Below are 23,039 nucleotides of genomic sequence, written 5' to 3' on the forward strand. Positions count from 1 at the left end.
GAAGGAAAAGTCGCCCCAGCCAACCCAGCCCGGCCCAGCCGGCTTCCAGGAATTATAGGGTCTGGTGCGACGGTCCCGCACGCCCCGCTCCGCCCCGCTCCGCGCCCCCCGCGCCGCCCCGCGCCCGCCGCCAGAGCGGCCCCGGCCCCGTCCCGGCCCCGTCCCGCCCGGGGCAGGCAGCGCGGCTCGGCTCGGCTCGGCTCGGCTGCGCCTCCAGCCCCCGCTGCGAGCCTCGGGAGCGCCCCGGCCAAGGTAAGGGCGCGCTGCGCCCCCCAGCCCTCCCCGCTCACCTGGCTGCGGGTAAATGGGGCTGGGGGCTCGGGGGGACCTCATCACCAGACCCTATAATTCCTGTGGCTTTTCCCCCTTGCAGTCCTCTCCTAGCCTGCATGCTTTTCGTTCTTTATTTTTTCCCTTTCGCCATCCCTTCTTTCCCCTGACCCACTTTATTCGCCTGCCTCCTGCGCCCCGAGGACCCGCCGTGCACATCGACCATGGGGGGACCCAACCGGACCCCGTTGCTGCCCGGCCCCAACGTTGGGACTTTACTATCCCCTGCTGCAAAACACTGTGCTGGGAACAAAAATATTTGGGGGAAAGCTCTGTGACCTTTGGGGTTGCCGCCGGTGGCACCTTGGTGCCGCGATGCCCTTGCCCCGTGGGTGCCCGTCCCCTGCAGACCTCAGCACCCAAGGGCTCCCGGCAGCATCAGGGCAGGTCACGGCGGCGCGTTCCCAAACACCTTGGCAAGCACAAGGTGCTTATTTTATTTGATTTTTTTTCTTTTTTAAGAGCGTTGCTGTTAATTGGCTCCCGATCCTACCAAGCTCCCGGGCTCCGAGCAGTCCCAGTGAGGCACGGCAGGTCCCCCCCCCCGCGCGTTAGCCCCAGGCGAGGCAATAACCCACTGGAGCTATTTTCTCATCTACGGGCAGCTTTGCTATAAGGAACATGTTTAATAAATCATAAGGCCGGTGAATTCCTGGGATTTTTATTGCTTCTGTAAAAATGCAGTTTTGATCTGTCTGCGAGGGACACTGGGAAACAAAGCTGCTCCTTTCGGGGGCCGGATCCTGCGAATTTAGGACAGGGACCTGGCAGCGGGGTGGGGGCTGCGGCCCCCCCCAGTTCAGGGCAGCATCCCAGCCCCAAGGCTCACTGTGGCTTTTTGCTTCTGCCCCAGCTCTCGGAGGAGCTGAATATTACAGGGGGGGATGCAAGTGCCCGTGAGACCCCCGCCAGCCCCCGCTCAGCTCCCGTGTGCCGCCGGGGCTGGGGGAGCCGACGCGCGCACGGAGCGAAGGCGGCGATGCCAGGGGAAATCGCGCAGCTAGAAACCCAGCCAGGCTGCGGCCGGGCTTCGAATTACATTTTTCCTCCTCGCCCTATTGCCTGGGGGCAAAAGAAGCAGCGAAAACAAAAGTGCTCCAAAAAAAGAGAGATCCTTACAGGAAGGATCGCCCCGCTTCCAGCGGGCAGCCTGCCTGCCTTCCCGCACCCTGCAGCCTCACCAGAGCTCGGCCGCGCGGGGCTGCCACCCAGCAGGGCGTGGATTTCCTAACGCGCTGGGGCAGAGGAATGAAAATCAAGAAGTTTTCTTCCTCGCCTCGTTCCAGGCTGCGTGCTGGGGTGCTGAGCTGCGGCTTAAAGGGCACCCCGAGGTCTGAACCCGAGAGCTGTCAGGAGCTCGGGAAGCGCGCGGCGCCGGAGCCAGGCTGCGGGGTTAGGAGTGTAAGAGGTGCTCGGAGGCGCCCAGCTCTGTCCCGCTGGCTCGAGCTGAAAGAATCCCCGTGGGATGCCACCACCGAGCAGCACTTCGGTGACCCAGCCTTGTGCTCGTTTCCTGCCATGCCCTTTGTTTCAGGCTGCTCAGAGCCCGGCCGCGGCGGCGGAGGCAGGGGAGTGAGCTTCGCTTTGTACGGGGAAGCGTTTAAACCCTTCGCCCTGATTCATATGTTCCATTCATATGAAACACAGTCGCGCGGAGTGTGAATGGGGACTGCTGGGGGATTTTTACGGCAATAAGCCCTAGAAGTGTCAAAAGTTATTCACACCTTGGTGAAATCAAGGATATTTCTGTCCGGGGCTCTTGGCAGGGGCTCAGCACGGCTCGCGTTGTGTCGGGTTTTCAGTTTCCCCTTTGGATATTGGGGCGGGGGGAGAGCTACAGCGGCCGTCTCACCCCCACGTCCCGGTGCCGTAAGCGTCTCGGCACCCAGGGGGCTGTGGGGCTGTGCCGGGGGGTGCACGCAGCCCCCCAGCCCCACGGGGGTTCAGCCTCTTCAAGGCAGCGGGTGCTTCTGTGGGGCACGAGCCCAGCGTTGGCCAGCAAAGGGTGAGCCCCCCTGCCTCGCAGGAGCCGCAGCAACAATTCAGCAGCCTGGCGTGAGCACGCTGCCCTCCCCGGGGCTGCTCCGTGCCTGCTGCGCTCGGCTCGGTGTTGAGAAATCCCTTCCACTCCTGGGCCCTTTGTGGGGGGGGCAGCTGGGCTGGTACCGATGGCGAAAGTGTCTTGGGGTCAGGCGTGTCCCTGGGGCTGTTGGCATGCTCCGGAGGAGCTGCCAAGTCCATGCTGGGGAGCGTTGGTTTGGGAGGAAATAGGGGAAAAAGCCGCTCGGGCATGGCCCCGCTGCCAGGATGCGCCCCAGGTGCGGGGCCGGTGCCTGCGGGGTGCTCTCGCCTCCAGCAGCCGCTCCACGCAGCGCTTCTGGGCTGCTTCGAGCTGCTGTAAATCCTCCCTGAAGGAACCGGGAAGACAGTTTTATGGCTGCTGGGGAGGAAGATTAGCAGGGTGTTGTTTTCAGAGCTGATCCATCACGGGACGCGGGCGCCGCGTGGTGCATCCGCGCGCTCGGCTGCTCGCGGGGGGCGCAGATTCCTGCGAAGGGTGAGATAACAATGCCTGCTTTTAATGCTCCGAATCCTCTTGGGATCTCGGGCTGATAAAACCACCTCGGCTGGGCCCCCACGCCCCCCTGTTGCCTATGCTGCAGCCGGGCTCCCCGTGAGCCGGGCAGCGAGGGCAGCGTGGCAGTGACAGCACGTTGGGCACGGCCACCTGCGAAACGCATTAACCCCGGTGGAAGGGGCGTGCAGGGCCCTTCCCTTCCCCTTTCTCACACACCCCCTCTGTCATTCTCTCATATTTCAACTTGTCCGCAGCTCGGGAAGCGGCAGAGTTTCCATTCCCTTGCGCTAAAGAAAACGTCTGTGACAACAAAACCGAGGAGCTCGGCAGGGGGAGGGACGAAGAGACGCCGAATTTCACTCAGTTTCCCCCAGGTGCTCCCCCCCGAGCTCTTCTCTTTGGAGAGGTGTAGACCCTGGGGCTCCCCACAGCCTGCCCAGTGCCCTGTGTGCTCACTCACCAGCTAATTACAGAGGCCAATTAACTCAGGGGGCACTGACTCACACCCGAGGGCTCCCTGCCCCTCTGTGGTTTCTCTCCCCTGGGTGCTCTGGGGAGAGGACTGGGTGCTGCTGGCAGCCCCCTGGCCGCATCCTGCAGAAATCCAATAGGGCTGGAGCCCCCTGGGGCTGCAGACGGTGCCAGGGCCATCACCCCACGCTCTCCTCCCTCCTGCTGGGCTCAGCCCAGTGCCTCTGGCCCCACGGGACAACTCTGGTGCCACCAGACACCAGGAGCCACTTTCCCTTTTCCCCTCGTCACCAGAATCATTCCCGAGTCCCATCCCGGTGTGCCTAACCTCCACCCCAGGGCTGCCTGGTCTCTGTGTGACCCTGAGCATCGTCCAGGAGCTACAAAGCGGTGAGATGAAACCCCGCTGCCAAGGAGGGGCCTTCTCACCCGGCTGAATTTCAGTGCACCACCCGAATACCTGCTTGGGGCCGCCGCAGGCAGCAGGGGCCAGCTCGGGTGGCCACGGGGGTGCTGTGCTGCACAGCTCCAGCTCACCTGCGTGCATCCTGCGGCTCCTTGGGAGATGCTGCAGGATCCTGAACCTTCACCATGCCCACGTCCTGCCCCAAACCCTCCGTGATCCCTCTGGACCCCCCCTACCCCCGGCACCATCCCATGTCCAGGTCCTGCACCCTCCCTGGGGAGCTGCTCCTGAGCGCTGCAGGCAGGAGCTGGGGGTTGTTAGAAGAGGGAGAAGGGAAACAGGAGCCTATAAGCAGCTGCGTGGGGTTCTCTCCTGTACCCTGAACCCATCTGCAGAGCGCAGCTCTGGCCTCCTGTGGCCCCGGTGTCATCCGAGTTCAGGCGGCAGAGCTGCGGATCACCGGCAGGAGCCGCAGCCAAGATCCCCGGCTGCCCTGCAGCAGCCCTCGTCTCCGCGGCCTTCCCTGGGGCTGAGCCTGTCCCTCTGTCCCATCTGGAGATGTTTGTCCTTACAGACTCTCTGGGGCACCTCTGTCCAGGACAGGGTTTGGCAAGAAATGACTGGGGAGGAGGGAAATCATCCCCATGTCCACCTGCGGCTCCGTGCGGGCAGTGAGGGGCAGGCAGAGAGGCAGAGGCCGGGTTTTTCCCAGCTTGGATATTTTGCTCCAAAGACCCCAGTCCTTAGCATCGAGGTTCAGCACTCTCAGCCCCCAGCAAGCACTGCCTTCCCTGGGCAGGATGTGGCCCCGGGAATCCCCCCCAAAACCAGCAGAGTTCTGCAAAGCGTCTCCAAGCCCGAGCAGCGCAGAAAGCCCCGATCGCTGGGATCTCGCCGCTCTCTTTTCCTCCCATGCCGATCTCCCTGGCCATTGCTGAGAGCCTCGTTATTGTTCTTGCAGAGGGTTTTGTTTCACTGCTGCCTTCCAAGTTCCCAGGGATCTAAATTGTAAAGAAGGGGTCTTGTAAAGAGCCCCGTCCAGATGAATGAGATGATACTGCTGGTATCGAGATGAGATCTGTCCCCATCTTTATCCGCAGACAATGCAGCAGTGGGAGCAAACAAGGATACGGCCTTTCTTCTGGGGCACATTAGCCAAATCAGAGCCTCCTCTTTGTCTTGCTCTGAAACCTAAGCCCCTGCAGCCAGACCACCTTGTGCTTGCAGCGCCCAGCTCTCCGCAGCCATGGGGGAATTCATCCCTTTCTCCGCCACGTCCCCGTGCCCAAACTGCGGGCAGGGCAGGTGTCTGCCTCAGGGTTTAGGGGGGGGGCTTCATTTTCTGGAAGGAAAGGGCTGCTGCGTGCGTTCTTTGAGCACCCACAGGTCTCCCAGCTGCTCGGGGTGCTGGTGACCAAGGGCACGAGCTGCAGGAGGTGGAGGCTGCCCCGTTGGTAAGGACAGCCGGCGCCGGGGGCAGTGGGGGCAGCGGGGGCAGCTCTGCGCACAAGGCTTGCCGCGGTGCCTCACGCCTGCGGCCGCTTCACCTGCTTTCCCATTTCCTTACGAGTCCTACAGTTCAGCCCAGGTTTGTTTTAAGAAGTTACCGGAGGCTGAGAGAGCCTGGGACTGATTTATGGCTTCCCATCAACATCGTGTGGTTTCACCACGGCGCTTGGAAGCCCTGCCTGCATTTTTTTTTTTTTTTCTTTTGCTTTCGAGATGTTGGCTCTGCTCCAGGCTCGGCTCCTCGGGGTGAGGGCACGGGTGCAGGGGGAGCACCAGGGTGGGAGCGTTCGGGTGTCACGGGGGGAGCTGCACCTCGCCGTGGGGAGATTTTCTGTCAGGACAACACAGCCATCGGTTTAGGGGAGCGCTGATAAGGCCAGGGGAGGCTTGGCACGGCGGGGAGCTGCAGGGCTTCCTTTGCATTCCTTGTAGCTTTAATTTCAACATCGGCCACTTATCACCCTTGCACCCTGCTAACGTTTAAGTGGCTCGGTGTCAGCAGCTCCCAGCAAGCTCCCCCGTCCCGTTTTTGTGTCGTGCAAGAGCCGCTGGGCTCCTCCGTGCCCTGCTCCCACAGCCACAGGCTGAGCCGCCGGTACCCACCGAGGTTAAGTATGTGGGCTTTTGCCAGATAAGCATATTTTCAGCCTCAAACATGCATTGTCAATGACTTCAGAAAGGTATTATTCAGCCGTTGCAGCGCTCTGTAAGCCAGCCAGCCGGCGTAGGGAAACAAGCCTACTTTTATTGCTGTTTCTTCGTATTTCCTGATAGTGCCAGTCTGGCACTCGAAAGCCACGGGTCAGATCCCCGCAGATTCGGGTTAGGATTACAGCAGCGATACCTTTGTCTTCCCTGTGCCGTTAATTCCAGACCCTTTGGGCCCCAGCGGGGTCTCACTGATAACCTCACCCCGAAACCTCACCGTCCTGTGCGCCAGCCCAGGTGCAGGAGCCGACCACGGCGCTGCTCGGAGCGGGCACGGGCACCTTGGGCACAGGGAGGGCACCGGGGTCCTGGGACCCCGAGATGGCCACGTGCCTGCAGAGCTCTGGGTGTCATGCTGGGGGAGTTCTGGCTTTGTGGACGGAGGGAGATAGGGCTTTGCATCACCCAAGTGGCAGGGTTGGGGTGGCCACGCGCTGGGGCCGTGCCGCTCCGAGCATCCCCTGGCAGAGGTGGTGCGGAGTGGTTTTGGGACTTGGGGGCCTTCGTGGCTTTGATTATTTACGTTGCAAAGTAAAGATGGAAAGGAGAACCAGGCGTCTTTGCATCACATCCCCTGTCTGCATCCAAAGGAAGCTGGGGGGGCTTTTTTGCTTTTTTCATTTCCCCCGCCAAGGCGGGGCTGCGCTGAGCACCGGGAGCGCCTCGCCGGGGTCCCGCGCCCTGCTCCTTCCTTCCTGCCACCCTCGCAGAGATGTCTGCACCACGACCAGCCTTGGCCATGCCAAATGCTGTGCCATTAAGCCTCCTCATCGCTGTTTCTCCAAGACCATGTGTGATGTTAGTGCTGAATGTAAGCTGTGAGCTCGGATGAGACCCCAGAGCCCCTCCAAGCACTTACAAGAGGAGCTATACAATGAGTTTGTAATGGTTTTATACCGAGCTGGGTATTTTCCGCCCCCGGGGGAAGGCCAGTGCAGCGTATAAGTGTGGGCCCATGCCAAACCGTGCCCAGGCAGCGCTTTTATGAAATGTTGGGCTCCTAAGAATTAATTTCATTTGAAACATTCTTTTCGTTTTTCATAAAGCACAGCAAATCCGCGGTGCTTACGGCAGGAATGCACCGAGCGCTGCCGGGCAGACACGAATTCCCCACGGTGCACGGACGGGGCGGGGGCTTCCCCGGGTGCCGACAGCGCTGCGAGCCCCCGGCCCCCCCGTGCCCGAGCATCCCATGGGAGCAGGGGTGATGCTGGACCATCCCGCAGCCAGCCGTGCCCACGCAGGCGGGTGGCGCTGAGCAGGAAAAGGGCACAGCTGCCAGCTCTCAAAACCACGGATTTTTTTCATTTTTTCCCCCCTGACACATCCAGATTTTGTCATTTTGCCCGGCGGTCGCATCCCCTCCGCGGGGGCGGCTTTGCCCTCTGTGACTGTCCGTCCCTTCCCGGGCTCTGGGGGGAAGCTGGCGGCCGTCTCCTCCCATCTGGCATTTGCAGGGCCGTGGGAGGAGCAGGCTGCTTGTCCCCAAAGGTCAGGGAAATGCCAGCGAGGCCGCCCCGTGGGTGAGTGCCAGGCGCGAGGGCAGCGGCTGCCTGCTTGCTGCTGGGCTGCGGCATCCTGCCCGCCTGGGAAGGGTCCTGGTAAATGGTCCGCTGAGTCCCCCGGCTGCCAGGGGCTGAGCCAGGGGTGAAAATGAAGTGGACTTGCTCAGGTGGTGGCAGGTTGCAAGGAGTTCAAGTGAGTTTTGGGGCTGGAGCAGGGAAATGAAGGGCTCTCGGTGCTGGAGAGCCAGCAGCAAGGGAAGCGCTGCGGGAGGAATAAATCCGCATCCGTCTTGTCGCTGGATGCACAGGGGCAGCTCAGCACCCGTGAGACCCCTCTGGGCTCGGCACTGATGGGGTTCAGCTCCCTGGGGTCGGATCCCGGTGGGAAGCAGAGCCCAAACCCCGTTACCCTGGCTGCTGCCCCGCAGGAGCCTGGAGCCGGGCTGGGAGCGCGCTGGCTCGCACATCTTCCCCTCTCACCTGGCTGACGCGCGCCAAACCTGCCTTAAAGAGCTGATTGTGGTGGATAAGAGGAGGATTAGAGGGTTTAGCAGGTGTCAAGCCTCGTATTTCACTGTGATGGAGGGGTGTACGCGGCTTGCTCTTCCCTGCTCCTGCCTGAGCCCTGCCGGAGCTGGGGCTGCCCTTTCCTTCTAAATATTTGCTGCTAATGTGGGGAAAAAAATTGAGATTTGGGGCATTTGCAATACCGCAGGGCGAGCTGGCAGCAGCGAGTGGGCAAGTTGGCCTAGCCGGGTGGCTGCATGCCTGCATCCTGCTGCCAGGACAGCTGCATCCCTCTGAGCCCAACAGGCTCCATCCCATCCACACCCCTTCCCTTCCCTTCCCTTCCCTTCCCTTCCCTTCCCTTCCCTTCCCTTCCCTTCCCTTCCCTTCCCTTCCCTTCCCTTCCCTTCCCACAGGTACCATCAGGGCCACATCAGGACGGCTTGGTGTCCCCCCCAGCCCCTCCATTGTCCCCCCCAGCTGGGCTGGGGATGTGTGGGCACTTTTTGGGGTGGGCCATGGGTTTTGCCAGCCCGAGGAGGGTGCTGAGCCCTGCTCGCTCCCCGCTTTGCTGGGACAGCATCAGCGCGCGGCGCTGTGCCGCTTCTGTTGCTTAAACCGAGGTTTCTCCAGGAGACTGGGGGGCGCGGGGGGGGGGCTCCAGACAAGGGGTTTTTGTGCGCTGGGCTGCAAGCCGATCCCCTTTTGTGGTTTCGCTATTTTGGATGATACAATTTGTTATTCCAAGAACCACCCGGCAAAAGCACCCCATGAGCCGAGTCCCCAACGCCGCCGGCGCTCGCCGCACCTTTGTCTGCGCCCACCTGGGGCCCTGCTGCAGGTGCCGGTGCCCCCGAGCACCGCTGCCACTGCACCCGGGGGAGAAGGCAGGAGCCAGCATCCCCGTCTTGCAAACGGGGCCGTGCTGACGGGGTGGCTTGGGGGATTAGCCGGTGTTGGGAAAGCGAGAGCACCAAGTGGAAAACGCGGGGTTTGCTTAATTCCCCGGCACACTCGTGTCCCGGGCGGCATGCGGACAATAACCCGATTGTGGCCGTGCTGCCAGGGGCCGGTGCTGGGGTGCCCGGGAAGCCCCTTTGCCCCCCTGGATAAGGCCGGACCCTCACCTCCAGCCCCCTGAGCTCAGCCTCTTGGCAGGACCTGCAGGGTTTGTGTCTTGACCGCGCGCATCTCCATCGGTGACGTGCATGGGGACCGCTGGAGCCACGGCACCGTTGTCGGGGCTGTGGATGGGGACTGGCCCTCCAGCACCCCGAGCTGGGCACGGGCACCTCCAAGCCACTTTCTCGGGCCCCCAGGGCCGGGTGTTTGGGCTGGAGCATCCTTGGCCCGGCCGGCATCGCCTCCTGCCGTGCAGGGATGCTGCTGGCTCTGTTTGTCTTGGCTCCGCTGGGCTTTTTCCTGCATGAGAGCTGCTTGTAGCTGGGCAGGAGCCAGCGGGTTTATAAATAAAAGCATCGGACACCTCTCTGGGTGGTGCTGAAAGTTCCCGAAATAGCCTCGCGGCCCCGCCAAGGCTCGCGTGGCCGGGCTGTTCGCAGAAGCAGCCCCGGCTCTGGGTGTGGAGGCAGGGCTGGCCCCGGCTGCTGCCTCCGTCCCTCCTGCGCCCGCCTTGCACCAGCTCCGCGCTTCCCTCTGCGATGCTGGGAAGCACGGGGAAGAGCTGCCTCGGCTGGCTTGGAGGCGTCCTCTGCGTCACCAGCCTGCCACTGGGATGTCCCCAGCTGGTGCCGGGGCTGGCTGTCCCTGTCCCCAGCAAGGAGGATGCTCTGGGAGCAGGCACCAGGGGCCACCCAGGGGCTCACTGCCTGCAGGCATGTCCCGTGCCTCGGATTTTCCCTGCGGCTCTGGCCGGGAAGGGATCATCCGAGGGCATGGGAGGCTGGCCTTGTGCTGTGGGTTGCTCCTGTTGGGAAACCAGGAGGCTCACGGGGTGCCAAGGCACAGCCGAGCCCATTCATCACCGCAGCAGCCCCGCATGCCCCCAGGCTTCCCCGCCGTTCCAGGCAAGCCGTGCTAATTCCAGTTATTTCTCCATCAGCACCAAAGCTGGTGCTGCCCGGCCCCGTTGTGGTCCTCTGGGTGCAGAGATCTGGGGCACGAGGGTGCTGAGCTCGGAAAGCTGCAGGCACTGCCCGGCCCCTGGTGCAGCTGCAGGAGCCATTCCCTGCGCTGCTCCCTGCACAATAGCTTTTGGGTTGAAAATCCAAGGGTTTCTTTTTTTTTTTTTTCTTTTATAATTGTCCTCTAGAAAAATAGGATGAATAGGTTGATTTAATTTTTTCCCCATGTCTCGTTGCCACATGTGAAGGCCCATAAATCCTAGGCGAAGCACAGCAGCGCAGCAGCCACAGCAGAAACCCGGAGCTCTCCAGAGCGCGGCACGCTCGAGCCGGGGGCTCAAACGTTTCCCATTTCCTCGAAGGCAGAAACAGGAAAATGCCCGGGGCTTCTCCTGAGGGGTGCACAGGGCGCAAATGGCCCCACAGGGTGCAGAGGTGCCTGCGTGGGGATGAGCCACGTGCGTGCCCGTGCTCCTGCCCGGCACCTGGGCAGCTTTTTTGCATTGCAGGGTTATTTTGGGATTCCCGGCAGTGCTGGGGATCCGTGGCTTTCCTGGGAGCTTGCGGGAACCCCTGCGTGCTTGGGCTTTTGCTCGGCAGAATTGAGTAACAGAGAGCGGGATTCATGCGCTGCCTGCCCTCGGGACAGAGCGTCTGGTGACGGATGTGCCCCTCTCTGGGCTCCCGTGTGATTTCCGAGCCTTGCAAAGCGCCTGGTCCAAGGTCAGCCCCCAGGCAGGCACGGTGCCCGGCATCCCTGGACCTGCTGAGCCTCGTGGGCACGGCGTAAATGGTGTCCCGGTGCGCTGTGCCAACGGCTGTGCCTCAGAGAGCATCCTCGCATGGCCTCAGCTCGCTCCCCCTGTGAAAGGCAGGAGTAGAGGCAACATGGGGACAGCGAGGCTGGAGCCCCCTGGCCTCAACCCCTGCAATGCGGCTCCATCTTGCTGCCAAACTGGTTTGTAATGGGAACAAACGGCTGCCCCAGTGCAGAGGCTGGAGGAGGCTCCCCGGCTGCGCCGCCCACTCTGGCTGGATGCTGCCCGGGCACCGGCGCTGGCTCGGAGCCGCCGCGGGGCTTGGGAAGCGGGTGCTGAGCGTGGGCAGAGGGAGGCTCCCGCATGACACAGCCCGGAGGGGAGCCGTGCATGGAAAATAGGAGCCGAATGTTTTTCCAGCTCGAAGCCCAAACAAAAGGTTTTGTAATAAATGCGTCCCTCGGCCCCGGCTCTGCACCCGGCGCGGCCGGCCGGCACGGCCCCCCCGTGGCCCCGGCGAGGCGCTCCCCGATTTCTCCCCCCGGTGGTGCCAGGATGGGGGCCAAGGGGCAGAGCTGTCCCAGGCCCCCGTGCCACGGGGCAGGGCCCAGCGCCGCCACCGCGAGCCCTTGTGCTTTTTCATGCAAAATCTGCCCTTAAAAAAGATCGCTTCAGCGGGGTTTTGTTTGCTTTCGTCAAAAGCGGGACGCGGACACGTGGGAAAGAGGTGAAGAGCAGGGTGCCTGCAGGGGCCACGATGCCCGGCGGGTTTTGGCTTCGTTTCCTGCTGGGGGCACAAGGGGGGCTTGCAATGGGGTCGCTGTGGGTGCCGGATGCACATCGGGACGAGCCGGGGAGCAAAAGGGCACTGGGAAGTGGAGCCAGCCCTGGTTGCTCGTCTGTCTGAGGGCTGGCGTCGCTTACAGAAATAAATAAGTCCCACCAAGAAAACATTCTGTGTCTTCGCTGCTGGTGCTTGAGCTTTGGGTCTGTCATTTGGCTTGGCAAGGGGTGAGCGGTAATAAAGCCCGCCCGAGTGAAGAGCTCCCCGCCTTGCTGGGACACGGGGCTGGCTCTGACGCTACCAAGCCTTTGAACTCGCCCAGGTCGCCAGCTTTGCAGCAGTTCTCCCAAACCACACCTGACACTGCTCCTGTGGGTCACCTTCCCCAGCTGGGGTCCAGAAGCGTTTGTTTCCCCCCGGGACGGTCGTTCCCATCATCGTCGGAGCGGCCACCCTGGTGTATTGGGGACCCGCCGTGTATTTGGGACAGCTCAGCTGGTGGCAGCGTCTGGGGGAAGGAGAAATATCAGGGGAAGGGCCCAGGGTGGGCTCTGCTCCCCCCTCCGGTCCGGCCAGGCGTGGGCGGAGGGAGGCTTGGGGATCTGGAAGCCTTTAAAGCAGATTAGACCAGATATTGGATTGCACTGGAAATTAGGAGCCCGGTAATGAGATTGTGGCTTCGGCTCGCTGCAGATTAGCGTTACTCGGGGTTTGAAGCTCTTTGTTTATAGCAAATATAGATGGGGCAGGCAGGCAGACAGACACACAAGCCCTGTCCCAGCGGTGGAGCTGCAAGGCTGCGATGGGTCGGGGCTGGGGGGGTGTCGAGATCTCCCTTGCACCTCGGGGTCCTGGGCGACCCGGGGCCCCTCATCCCCCACCGCACACCTCGGGAGCAGGGTGAGGACGGTGGGCACGGGGCTCGGCTGCCGCTGCCACAGGGCTCAGAGGGGGCCGGGAGGTTTGGAGCCATCTTCAGAGAAGCGGAGTGGCTGGAATTCCCTGCAAGGCTTTCAGCTCCGAGACAAAAGAAATGTGGGAACTACTAAAAAAAAAAAAAGGGGGAAAAAAAATCAAATTGAAAAATCAAAACAGCTGATTCAGTGGTGTTGAAACATCTTGTGACAGCGCTGGAGGAATTTTTTCCAAACGGGGTTCTGGGAAGGATCGGCCTGGTTTTAACACAGCCCGCTTCCGCCCCTACGGCCGCGCACGTGCTGCGGGGCCGCGTCCCCCTGGGCACGGAGCTGAGCCCCTCGGGAACCCGGGGGCTGCTTCCTCCGGTGCTGCAGGCTCGTGGGGCGCTGCATCCAGCTCCGCTAAGAGGTCCTGAGCTGCTCCGGGGTGTCAAGGATCCGGATCGCCTCCACCCCCTGCCGAAACGGTCATTACGGGGAAAATCTGAAATACAAGCCGGGAGCGCCGGAGCCAGCGCTGGCCGGGCGGCGGGAGCGTGGTTTATGGTAGCAGCTTGTCAGAGTTTCCACTGAACACCTCGGGCTTTCTGGGATCTCACATCGGCTCACATAAATTAAATTAAATTAAATAACATAAACTAAGCTCATGTCTGAGCGTCGCACACCCGAGCCCCTCGCTGGGGCGTGAGCGCATTTGAAGTGCGGCCGGCGCAGACTTCCCCGCGCTGCCGGGATGGGGAGGGGGCAAGAGGGGAAACCGGGGGCGGGCGTTTTGGTGCTGAGCCCCGTGTAGGGGCACGGAGCAAGGCACAGGGCTCGGCAGCAGGGATTCGAGCACCCGAGTGCAGGCGGGGATGGGGACGGTGGGGAGGGGGCGTCCCAGGGGGCACGGGGTGCCAAGGGCTCGAGCTGTGTTGGCAGGGGAAGAGGGGGTGTTTGGGTCCGGCCGGAGGGAGCCCAACACTTTTTTTTATTTTAATGAGTAAAATTGACAGAACGCGAAAAAAGTCACATGCTTTAAACCCGTGAAATCCCCGAGAGAAGGCTGGGCTTGTCAGTCATTCTTAGAGGGCAAAGCGAGGGCAGGACCAGGCGAGGGGCCCTGCGGTGCAGAGGGGCTCAGCCTCCGCTCCTCCCGTCCCCCCCAGAACCCCCTGACCCCCCCAGCACCTCCTGTCCCCCCCCAGCACCTCCTGTCCCCCCCCAGCACCTCCTGTCCCCCCCCAGCACCATCCCCGCCACCCACACCATGTCCCCAACCCCGCTGCCAAAGCACCCGAGCCCCCACAGCGGGGAGACCCCAGGCACAGGGTGGGCGATCACACCGGGGGCTACCGAGCACCCCGCCAGGGGGATTCGCCGGGTGCTGTGTGTGGGGAGGGGATGGGTGCGGTGCTCCAAGAGGTGAAAGGGGCCGCGGGGGCTGTGGGACCGGGACCCCGGGGTGCCGGGGGACGGTGGCTGCTGGTGGGGCCGGGCAGGGCCGCGGCACCTCCCTGGCAGGTAACCCAATCCCTCCCCGCCGCCCCCCGCCCTCCGCCCCGCTGCCGAGCAGAAACGCCGCCGAGGCTCCCAGTCCTGAAATTTATTTTAATGTAAACCTAGCTCTGAGGCAGCTTTTTCTCATTTTTAAACTATTTCATATCAATCCTTGGCCTGACATTTGTTTTCTTTGAATTTGGTGGGGAGCGTGGTCTGCATTGCTGAGGATATCTCCTCAGGAATCTTGGCAGAGGCCGCACCGTATCTTTGAAGAAACGGCAAATGCAAAACAGAAGGCAGATATTAGAGGAGCACAAACAAGATTTTCCCCGTGCTCACCCCAGAAGCAGCACGGCAGCAGTGGGACCGGGGACTCGGGCACTCGGGGTGGTGGCAGAGGGACCCCACGGGTGGCGCCGCAGCTCCGCGGGCACGGGGCGACCCCGCTGCACCCCCAGGCCCCAGGTGGGGTCGGTGGCCCCGACACTGGTGGCACTGCCCCAGGTTCTTTGGGTGCCATCGGGTCCCCCCCACCTGTAGCAGCCCGGCACGAATGCAGGAGGGGAAATCGCCCGGTGGGGTGGAAGAGGAGAGGAAACGGGGATCAAAGGGCCCAGCAGAAGCAGGGAGACGGGATTTCAAACCCGTGACATTAAAATAAAACGACTGTTAGGATAAACACTGAAACACAGTTTCCCATCCCAGGCAGCCAGCCTCGCTGTCAGAGAGCTGGGAGGCTAGGATTATGTACTTTGGCATTTCACACCCGAGAATAAGTTTTCACAGCAGCTCACAAATTTGCTGTCGTATCTGGGCGGCGAGCAGAGCACCAGAACACGGACGAGGAGCGCGGTGGTGCTGAGCCTGGAAAAACAACGGAGCGGGGATGCCGGGACCGTGCCGGGACCACCAGGAGCCCACCAGCGGCACCGGAGCCCTGGGGCACGAGCAGGAGCAGCCTCGGCTCCCGGTGCCCCGGCTCCATCCCTGCTCCTCCGAGGAGGTGACCTGGCACCGTGGGGTGGCAAGAGGCTGGCGATGGGCGGCCGCTTGCTGCTTAGATCCTAACGCAGCGAGGAACGAGGGGCTGTGCGCCCAGCCTGCCTTCTCTCCCCCCTCTTGGCTCTGCCCCCAGCTGCTGTCCATGGAGCAGCCCCGATGCCCCCAGCTCTTGGCAGCGGCTGGGCAGCCCCAGCCCCCTCCACCCCAGCCCCAAATTTCGCCCCGCTGATGGGTTGCTGGGTGCCGAGGAGGTGGCTGACGACACTTTGCTTGCCGTGGGTGCAGCTCGGAAGGAAGGGAGGAGATGCCTGGCTGTGGCCACGCTCCCTTCGTTGCATCTTCGTCATCCCCCATCGCGGGGCTGCCCTGAGCACCCTGCTCCTACGCCCCAGGCATAAAACCTTCACGTGCATCCTCAGTGTCACTTCTGGGACACTCGCTGTCCCAGAAACCGAGACAGATCGTCCTGACGGGACCGGGCGAATGCGATCGCTTTTATTTATAAAACACACGGAGGAATAAAGCCCTCTGGAGGAGGAGGGAAGAGCGCCAAGCCGCCTTGCCCCGCGGTGCACTCGCTCCAACCAGCACTCAGCCGCCGTGGCTGGGCTGCGGCTTTGGCCGGGGCCCGGCTGAGCAGCCGCGGCTCTTCCCACCAGCCGCCGTCCCCAAAACTCCCAGCAGCTTTGAATTCCCACCATGGGCAATGCTGGAGACGTTGGCACATCGAGATACAGAAACCTCCCCCTGGGGATGGGCGGGCAGGTGCAGCGGGATGCAGCAGGTGTGTGGGATTTGGAGAGGCACGGGGCTAATCCTGCACAGGGCTGTGTGCGCCTCTGGTGTGGTGCTGCCCTAACTCCGCTCTTCTCAACGCACACATGAGGAACAGGGACCTGCAACAAATAATTACACGTCCCTGAAGACCCCACGCTGCTCGGTGGGGCTGGGGAGCAGCTCCCCGACCTTTGCAGATCCCTGTGTGGCATCCCCGCATGGGATGGGGCAGTGCAGGCTGCGCACCCGAAGGCTCCAGCCGGGACCACAGCTCGTTACCAAGCCGGTGACCCCGACACGAAGCTGGTTTCGACGTCTGCGGCTTGTGGCCGCTTGCCTGCAAATTCTCTGCCATGGGAATCGCGGATTTCTTTGCAAAACACCCGTCGGGTTTGAAACCCCGCTTCTGTGCGGGACCCGTGAGGACACAGCGGTGCTGGTCCCTGTGGACCCTGCACGAACACCGCAGCGCCTTGCAGAGGGCTGGGTGCTGCAGCTGCCACCATCCCACGGTGTCCGTGCAGGTGCTGCATGGCACAAGGCAGGGACACCACGCGCTGGCATCACCGACCTCACTGCACACCCTGGTGCTTGGCTCGCCCTGCGCCGTCCTTTTGGTTTTTTGGGAAGGGCACCGTCCCGCTGGGAGGAGGAGGAGGAGGAGGAGAGGGGAAGAAGAGGGGAAGGAAAAAAAGAATCCCCACAAAAATGTCTTCATAACAGGAAACGTCTCATAAAATACCTGTGGTTTGGCATGTGTGATCCGACTGGTCAAACTATGCACCTGGCAGGCAACCCTGCTATTAATGCTGCGCAGTCTGGTATTTCGGTGGGGCTGCAGCTCGGAGGGGGAGGACGGGAGCGGGAAGCTCGGGGAGCAGGAGCCCTCCGCGGGGCTGGCTGCGGGGGAACGTGCCCGTCAGGTCCCACGGGGGCTGGAGCAGCCCCACCAGGGCTGAAACCCCATCTGCAGCACCCAGGGGTGCGTTGAGCAGGGCCAAGCCTCCAGCAGAGCGTGCGGCTCCATGCCCGGCTGCAGAGCAGCCTGAGCATGCTGCTAATTACTGCTTAATTACAGCAGGTCAGGGCGCCGGAGTTGGCTGAGCACTTCTGGGCTGCTCCTAATGCCCCCAGAAGCAGGCTCCTGGTGCGGTGAGACCTGGGGAAGGGCCACAGCAAATACTGTGCTCGGGATGCCTGGATCCATCCCGGGGCTGCGGGTGCTGCTTCCAGGCTGGGCTAGTCGGGAAACATCAGCCACCGGTGCGTGCCGGGCCCACGGCGGTCACACAAAGGCCGTTTGTGAAGAGCCTTGTAAGAGCAGAAACACCAAATTTCTGCAGGTTGGGGCCCAGGTTTGCCATGCTGACCCATGTCCATGCCAGAGCAGATGTGGGGCTCTCCGCCCAGGTCTCCAAGCGCTGCAGTGCTGCGGAGGGAGGGGATGCGAGGAGCCGTTCCCCCGGGGATGGCTTCGTCGTGCGCGTCAGCGGCGATCAGCCCGGGGCTCTGCCGCGCTCAGCGGAGGAGTTTTGACAGCTGGAGGTGAGGGATTAAGCCCTGAGCTGTGACCTGCGTCGGGCTCACGCCTCGCTGTGCCGCGGCACGCACACGCCGAGGGGCATTAATCCGCCTTAGCTGATCCCTGACCCGCTGGCTGCGGGATCAAGCGGCGGCACCGACTCCATCGGCCCCAGCTCCAGGCAGGATGTACCACGGGCACCGGGCCTCCTGCACAGCGAGCAGCGTGTGCTGGAGCAGCGTGCACCACGTGCGTCCCCGCCGTGTCCCAAAAATCAGCCTGGCACCCCTGGGACATCGCCGCCGGGGCAGGGCGTGCTCCCCGCACGCTCGCCGCTCTCCGCACGCCGCACATGGCTCAGGCGTGTCGGGAGGCGAGTCAAGACAGGGAGAAGTACCCAGCGTGGGGGTTGCAGAAATCTTTTTAGCAGCTGTGTGCAAACCAGCTGTTTTATGGCCGGTGCAGTGAGCGGAGTCTGGCTTCCTACAGCCTCGTGTTGTGCAGCCCTCAAACTCCTCCCGCCGCAGCAGCCGCCCCCGTCGCAGCCGCGCCAGCGCCAGCCCCGCTCCCCTCCTGCTCCTCACCGCGGGTGTCCCGAGCTCCACGGGTGCTGGCTGCCCGAGTGCCCCTGAGGTAGTTATTAACGCAGTGGGGGTTAATTAGTGCAGAGCCCCCGGCTCCAGGGTTAATTTGGCTGCAGCCCCCACCTGGATCTGAGCGCTATGGATGGACACAGCCACTGCCTGCAGCCTGCTGGGCGATGCACCATGCCATGCCGTGCCATTCTGTGCCATGCCATGCCATGCCGTGCCATGCCATGCCATGCTGTGCCATGCCGTGCCATGCCATGCCATGCCGTGCCGTGCCATGCCGTGCCATGCCACGCTGTGCCATGCCGTGCCGTGCCATGCCATGCCATGCCGTGCAATGCCGTGCCATGCTGTGCCATGCCGTGCCGTGCTGTGCCATGCCATGCTGTGCCATGCCATGCTGTGCCATGCCATGCCGTGCCATGCCGTGCCATGCCATGCCATGCTGTGCCATGCCATGCCGTGCCATGCCGTGCCGTGCCATGCCATGCTGTGCCATGCCATGCCGTGCCAGCTGTATGCTGGGGCCAGCCATGGTGCTCCCGGGGTGGCAGGAAGCTGCGTGCAGATAGGGTGGGGTGTTTTCTTTTCAACAAGGAAAATGTTTTCTTGTTCCCTCTGATGAAGGGCGGGCGAGGCTCTGGATCCGTGCAGCGCGTACAGCAGCTTTTGGATCGGATCAGGTGTCATGCATTTAAGGACTCGCCGGTGCCAAGACTCTCCCTGCGCTCCTCGGCCGAGCTGCTGCGCGATGCCTTTGGCTTTCGCAGCCTGGCCTGCGGAAATAACGTGCTCGCTCCCCCTTTCAATAGCTCACTTTTCGTTTTTGACTCGTTTTATTATTATTTTTAAAGCATGTGTAGCGCAAACCAAATCACCTACCTCCTGCTGGAGTTGGTCCAGCCCCGTGTTGAGCTTGGAAAACCTCCCTGCTTTATTTTTTATTGTAAATGACCGGAGGATGGAGCGGCTCGATGGGACACGGCGGCGTCCAAGCCCGTGCCGCCTCCAGCCCACCCACATGCACCGGCTGCTCTCTCGGTGCTTTCTCTTCTTGATGCCCCCCCACGCACCGCACTGGGCAGTGGGGTGCCCGTGCCCTGCCCCAGGTGCTCCCAATGCACGGTATGGGGATGGTGACAGGGACAGGGCAGTGACAAACCTGCCTGGGGGGCTCAGCACCGTGGCCGGGGCTGGCATGACCACAGGTCCGGGCTGGGGCTGAAGCCGGGGCCAGCGCTGACGGCGTTTTTACTGCTGGGTTTAAACAAGTTCTCCGCTTTACTGACCTTCAACCACAATCGCGGATCCCCCGTGGATCACATATATTGACTTAAAAAATAATTAGCGTCGAAGCGAGCGGGTGCTGCGCCCGCCTGCCAGCCCCATCGTTAATACTGAAAGAGCAGGGGCCGTAAATCAGCTGCAGGCGCGCGAACAAGCCCGGGGCTGTGCGCACAGGGGAGCGCACGGCTGCAGCAGGCTGTGAGCGGGGCCGTGCTGGGGGCTCGGACACGGGGCCGGGAAGCGAAAGCAGAGAAGGTGCCGGGATTGCAGCGCCGCTGCCGGATCCAGCCCCCGTGCCGCTCGGCGAGCATAAGGCGCAGCCTGTTCCTGGCATGGCGGGGGCTGCTCTCCCCCAGCCCTGGCGCTCCTGTGAGAACAAGGTGACATTTCTTGTCTCGTTTCTCGTGCTCTAAGTGTGAGATTTTTTTTTTTTTCCCCTCCGGTGCTTTCATTGCGTGCCAGGGGTTTTTAACACGTCTGCTCGCGCGGTGCCAGGGGAGCAGACACTTGCACAGCTAGCGCGGCGGCGGCGCGCTCTGAAGCCGTGCCAGGGGTCTCCGCGCCGTGCCGGCCACGCACCCGCTGCTCCGGAGCCCGCTCCCCACTGCCAGCCCCTGGGGGGGGGCGCAGCACGGCTTGGCTGAGCCCCCTGAACGCACCCCCTTTATAAACTCTCCAGCCCCATCTGCTCCTGCTGGGCTTGTTTTTCCTGGCCGGGGAGGTTGTGCTCCAACTACTGTACGGCGTGGGGATGGGCAGGGGATGGTGGCCGCTGGGCTGTCCCCTTCCCGCGGTGCTCGGGGGCAGGAGGGGCTGTGCCACAGACCCACGGAGCCCCCAGCACATCTCCCCCTCTCCAAGTTGCTCCTGAACTGCCGGCCCTGTGGGATTTTTGCCCCCCCAGCGAGCCAGCCAGCTCGCGGCGGTGCCTTCAAGGACGGACACATCTCAGGGCTGCTAAGAGTGATTAATTACTTAACGCAGGAGATCTCAGGCATGAAAGAGCCTCTTCTTAGCCATGCTGTGCACACTTGATCCATCAGACGAAACTCCAGACATTGCCAGTTTATTAAGTCACTGCCCAGGGATACCACCTATGGCAGGGACTCCAGCGGCCGGTGCCTGCCTCAAGCTACCTGCAGGGTCCCAGGCCAGGTTTGTGGCCCCGCAGCCCCCTCAGGAGGACAGCTGAAGCCACCTGGCTGCATTAACAGAGGGTACGCGTGAGCTAAGCCCTGTCTGGAGGTGCCCCATGGCTGAAATTATTGGCCATGGAGCAGGTTGCCTTGATTTACTACTTGGTGCGCAGCGAGACCACAGCTGGAGCCAAAGCAGACGGATCACCGTGTCCGCCGTCCCTGTCCCCCTTCTCCCTTTGGCTGCAGGTCCTGCTGACAGCTATGGGGTGCCCCGACACCCACAGCTCCTCCTGCCCCAGCAGTCTGGTCAGGGATAGTCCCCATCGCCACAGCCCCGGTGGCACCCGGCGCCACTCAGGCTGAGCCGTGCCAAGGCGCTGCTCCCACAGTGCAGGCTGCTCAGAGCAACAGGGAGCATCCCGCGAAAGCTCCCGAATCGAGGGGAGGAACAAGTCTGAGCAAAGCCCAAGTGGCAGAAAAGAGAGATAGGAAATGAGGGGAAGGGATGGAGTCAGAGCCAGAGGCACAGGGGTCATTCCAGGTAAGGAAAACAAATAAATAGCTGATTCAGGATTTTGTTCTCCTCTTTTATTTAGCAGAAACCGTATTTTTACAGCTGCAGTCCCTTAAAAATGGGATTCTTTTCCCCCTTAAACAGACCCCTGTAAAATAATGCTTCATAAAAATAAGCGTTCCTTTTCTAAACCCCACAAACAGTAAGGCCGGCGAGGTGCTCGCTCGGCAGGGTCCTGCTCATGCCCCCAGCCCCAGCAGCACACGAGGCCTCCGCCAACCTGCCAAGTGCTTGCAGCACAGGGAGCAATCCCACGCCCGGGCTCCCTTTACTTAATTTGGTTTAATTATATTTTAGCTTATTTATTTATTTTTCCCCTCCGCACTGCAGCTTTTATTTTTTATTTTTTATTTTTTATTTTTTCGCTGCTGTTTCAGCAAAAGCGATCCAAGAAATCCCAACCAAATCCCGGTGCGCCTCAGCCCTGTCCCTGCCTCCCGTCGGGGAGAGGCAAAGGGCTTAATTCTCATTAATAACCACCACGGGTCAATTATTGCGAGGAGGAGGAAAAAAAACAACCAACAGCCAAGCTCTTTGGCATCACGTGTTATTTAAGCTTCTGAAAATAAATGTTCTCCGCAAATCAATCTGTTTGCAGCTCTGCGCATGGGGCTGGCACAGAACATGTTGCTAGAGGAAAGGTGTATTTATAGAGGGTGTTTATTTTAAATAAACTGGCTGTTAAGGCCGAGAATGCTGCTCCCAAGCTCCGCAGCCCTCCCCAGGGCTTTCCCAGCCGAGGGTCCTGTCCTTTAACCTCCGAGCGAGCTCCTGGTGCTGTGCGTGAAGCACCACAGCCAACCCCGAGTGCGGCGAGGTTTGGGCTCCGACCTCACCGTTTGGGGCTGCGGGGAGCTGCCTGGGCAGGCAGGGCTCAGCGTATGGCACAGGATCCGTGCGTTTATCCTGCACCCCCTGGCTGGTGCACGTCGGGAAGGGGAACGCTTCCAGGGGCACAGAGAAAGGGAATTTCGGGTGTGCCCGCTCCCCTGGGACCCTTCCCAGGACCCTGGCTGCACGCTCACCACTGAGCCCTGTGGGACGAGGGGTGGAAATCGGGCTCGGGTCCCCCCTCACTGCCATTTCGTCCGCAGGAGCGGCGCGGGCCAGGATGCTGCCGGACGCCGCGGTGCTGCTGCTGCTGCTGGTGGTGGTCGGCCTTCGCTCGGCGGTGGGAGGAGGAGCGGCGGGCTACGCGCAAGTGAAGTACATGCAGCCCATGGTGAAGGGGCCCCTGGGACCCCCCTTTCGGGAAGGCAAAGGGCAGTACCTCGGTAAGGGACGCACTTGGCGGTGGGCTGGGAGCACAGGGGGGATGAGGCTGCCTGTGAGACTGGGAGACCGCAGCATCTCACAGCATCCCACAGCATCCTGTAACATCCCACAGCATCCCACAGCATCCCGCAGCATCCTGCAGCCACTGGGTGCTCCCCATCAGCCCCGAGCCCCAGGATCAGCACCCTCCCAGTGGGTGTTGCCCTGCAGATTGCTCTTTTACCCCTCAGAAAGAATTATCCAGACCAGGGGATGACAGCATAGAGAACCTGAGCAAAGCCCTTGCTGGGGTTGGGTGGTTTCCCGGTTTTTGCCCTGCTCGCATCCCTTGGGGTGCACAGTCTGGGGGCTCTGCACAAAGCAGCACCACAGCCCTTTGCTCTCCTTTTTCTCCTTTTCTGCACATTTTCCAGTGGCTCTGGGGCTAGTGCCCAGGCACGGGAGCCCTGACACTCTCTGTGTCCCTCTCGTTGCTGTTAAACCCAAGCCGTCCCCACAAGGCTTTTTTCCACTCCTCCACCTATTCCGTTTTCCCTGTCTGTGTTTTGCACCAGCTGGGAAAGGAAAGAGGGCCAAGGCCCAAGCTGGGAGACCCAGCCCAGCACAACGAGGGTGAGAGAGAGTGATTTCCTCCTCTACACGTGTTAAATCAATCCCCACCAGGCAACATGTGCCGCTCGGAGGGGCAGAGGCGCTGAGGTCATTGCTCCGAGCCGCCAGCCCCTCTGCTGTGCTTCCAGCCGAGCTGCAGCCTTTCATAACCGCCGGCCCCAAGCCGCCCTGCCTGCACGCCCTGCTTGAACATCCTGCCTGCACGCCCTGCTTGCACGCCCT

At 61.9% G+C, this 23,039-nt stretch overlaps 1 protein-coding gene across 2 annotated transcripts in view; it reads left to right on the forward strand.

Moving 5' to 3' along the window:
- Positions 1–100: 100 nt before the first annotated feature.
- The window catches only part of COL8A2 (collagen type VIII alpha 2 chain), a 32,814-nt gene continuing 9,875 nt past the window's right edge, over positions 101–23,039 (forward strand). The window contains exons 1-2 of one of the 2 annotated variants that reach the window (XM_035345680.1): positions 101–252; positions 22,025–22,204. In XM_035345680.1, coding sequence (XP_035201571.1) covers positions 22,042–22,204 — 163 coding nt within the window. In that variant the 5' untranslated portion in view covers positions 101–252; positions 22,025–22,041. Of the gene's footprint in view, positions 253–11,436; positions 11,584–22,024; positions 22,205–23,039 lie in introns of those variants that run through there. The other variant, XM_035345681.1, reaches the window with a different exon arrangement.

Source organism: Oxyura jamaicensis, chromosome 23 (genome assembly GCF_011077185.1).
Source record: "Oxyura jamaicensis isolate SHBP4307 breed ruddy duck chromosome 23, BPBGC_Ojam_1.0, whole genome shotgun sequence".
Classification (NCBI taxonomy): Eukaryota; Metazoa; Chordata; class Aves; order Anseriformes; family Anatidae; genus Oxyura; species Oxyura jamaicensis.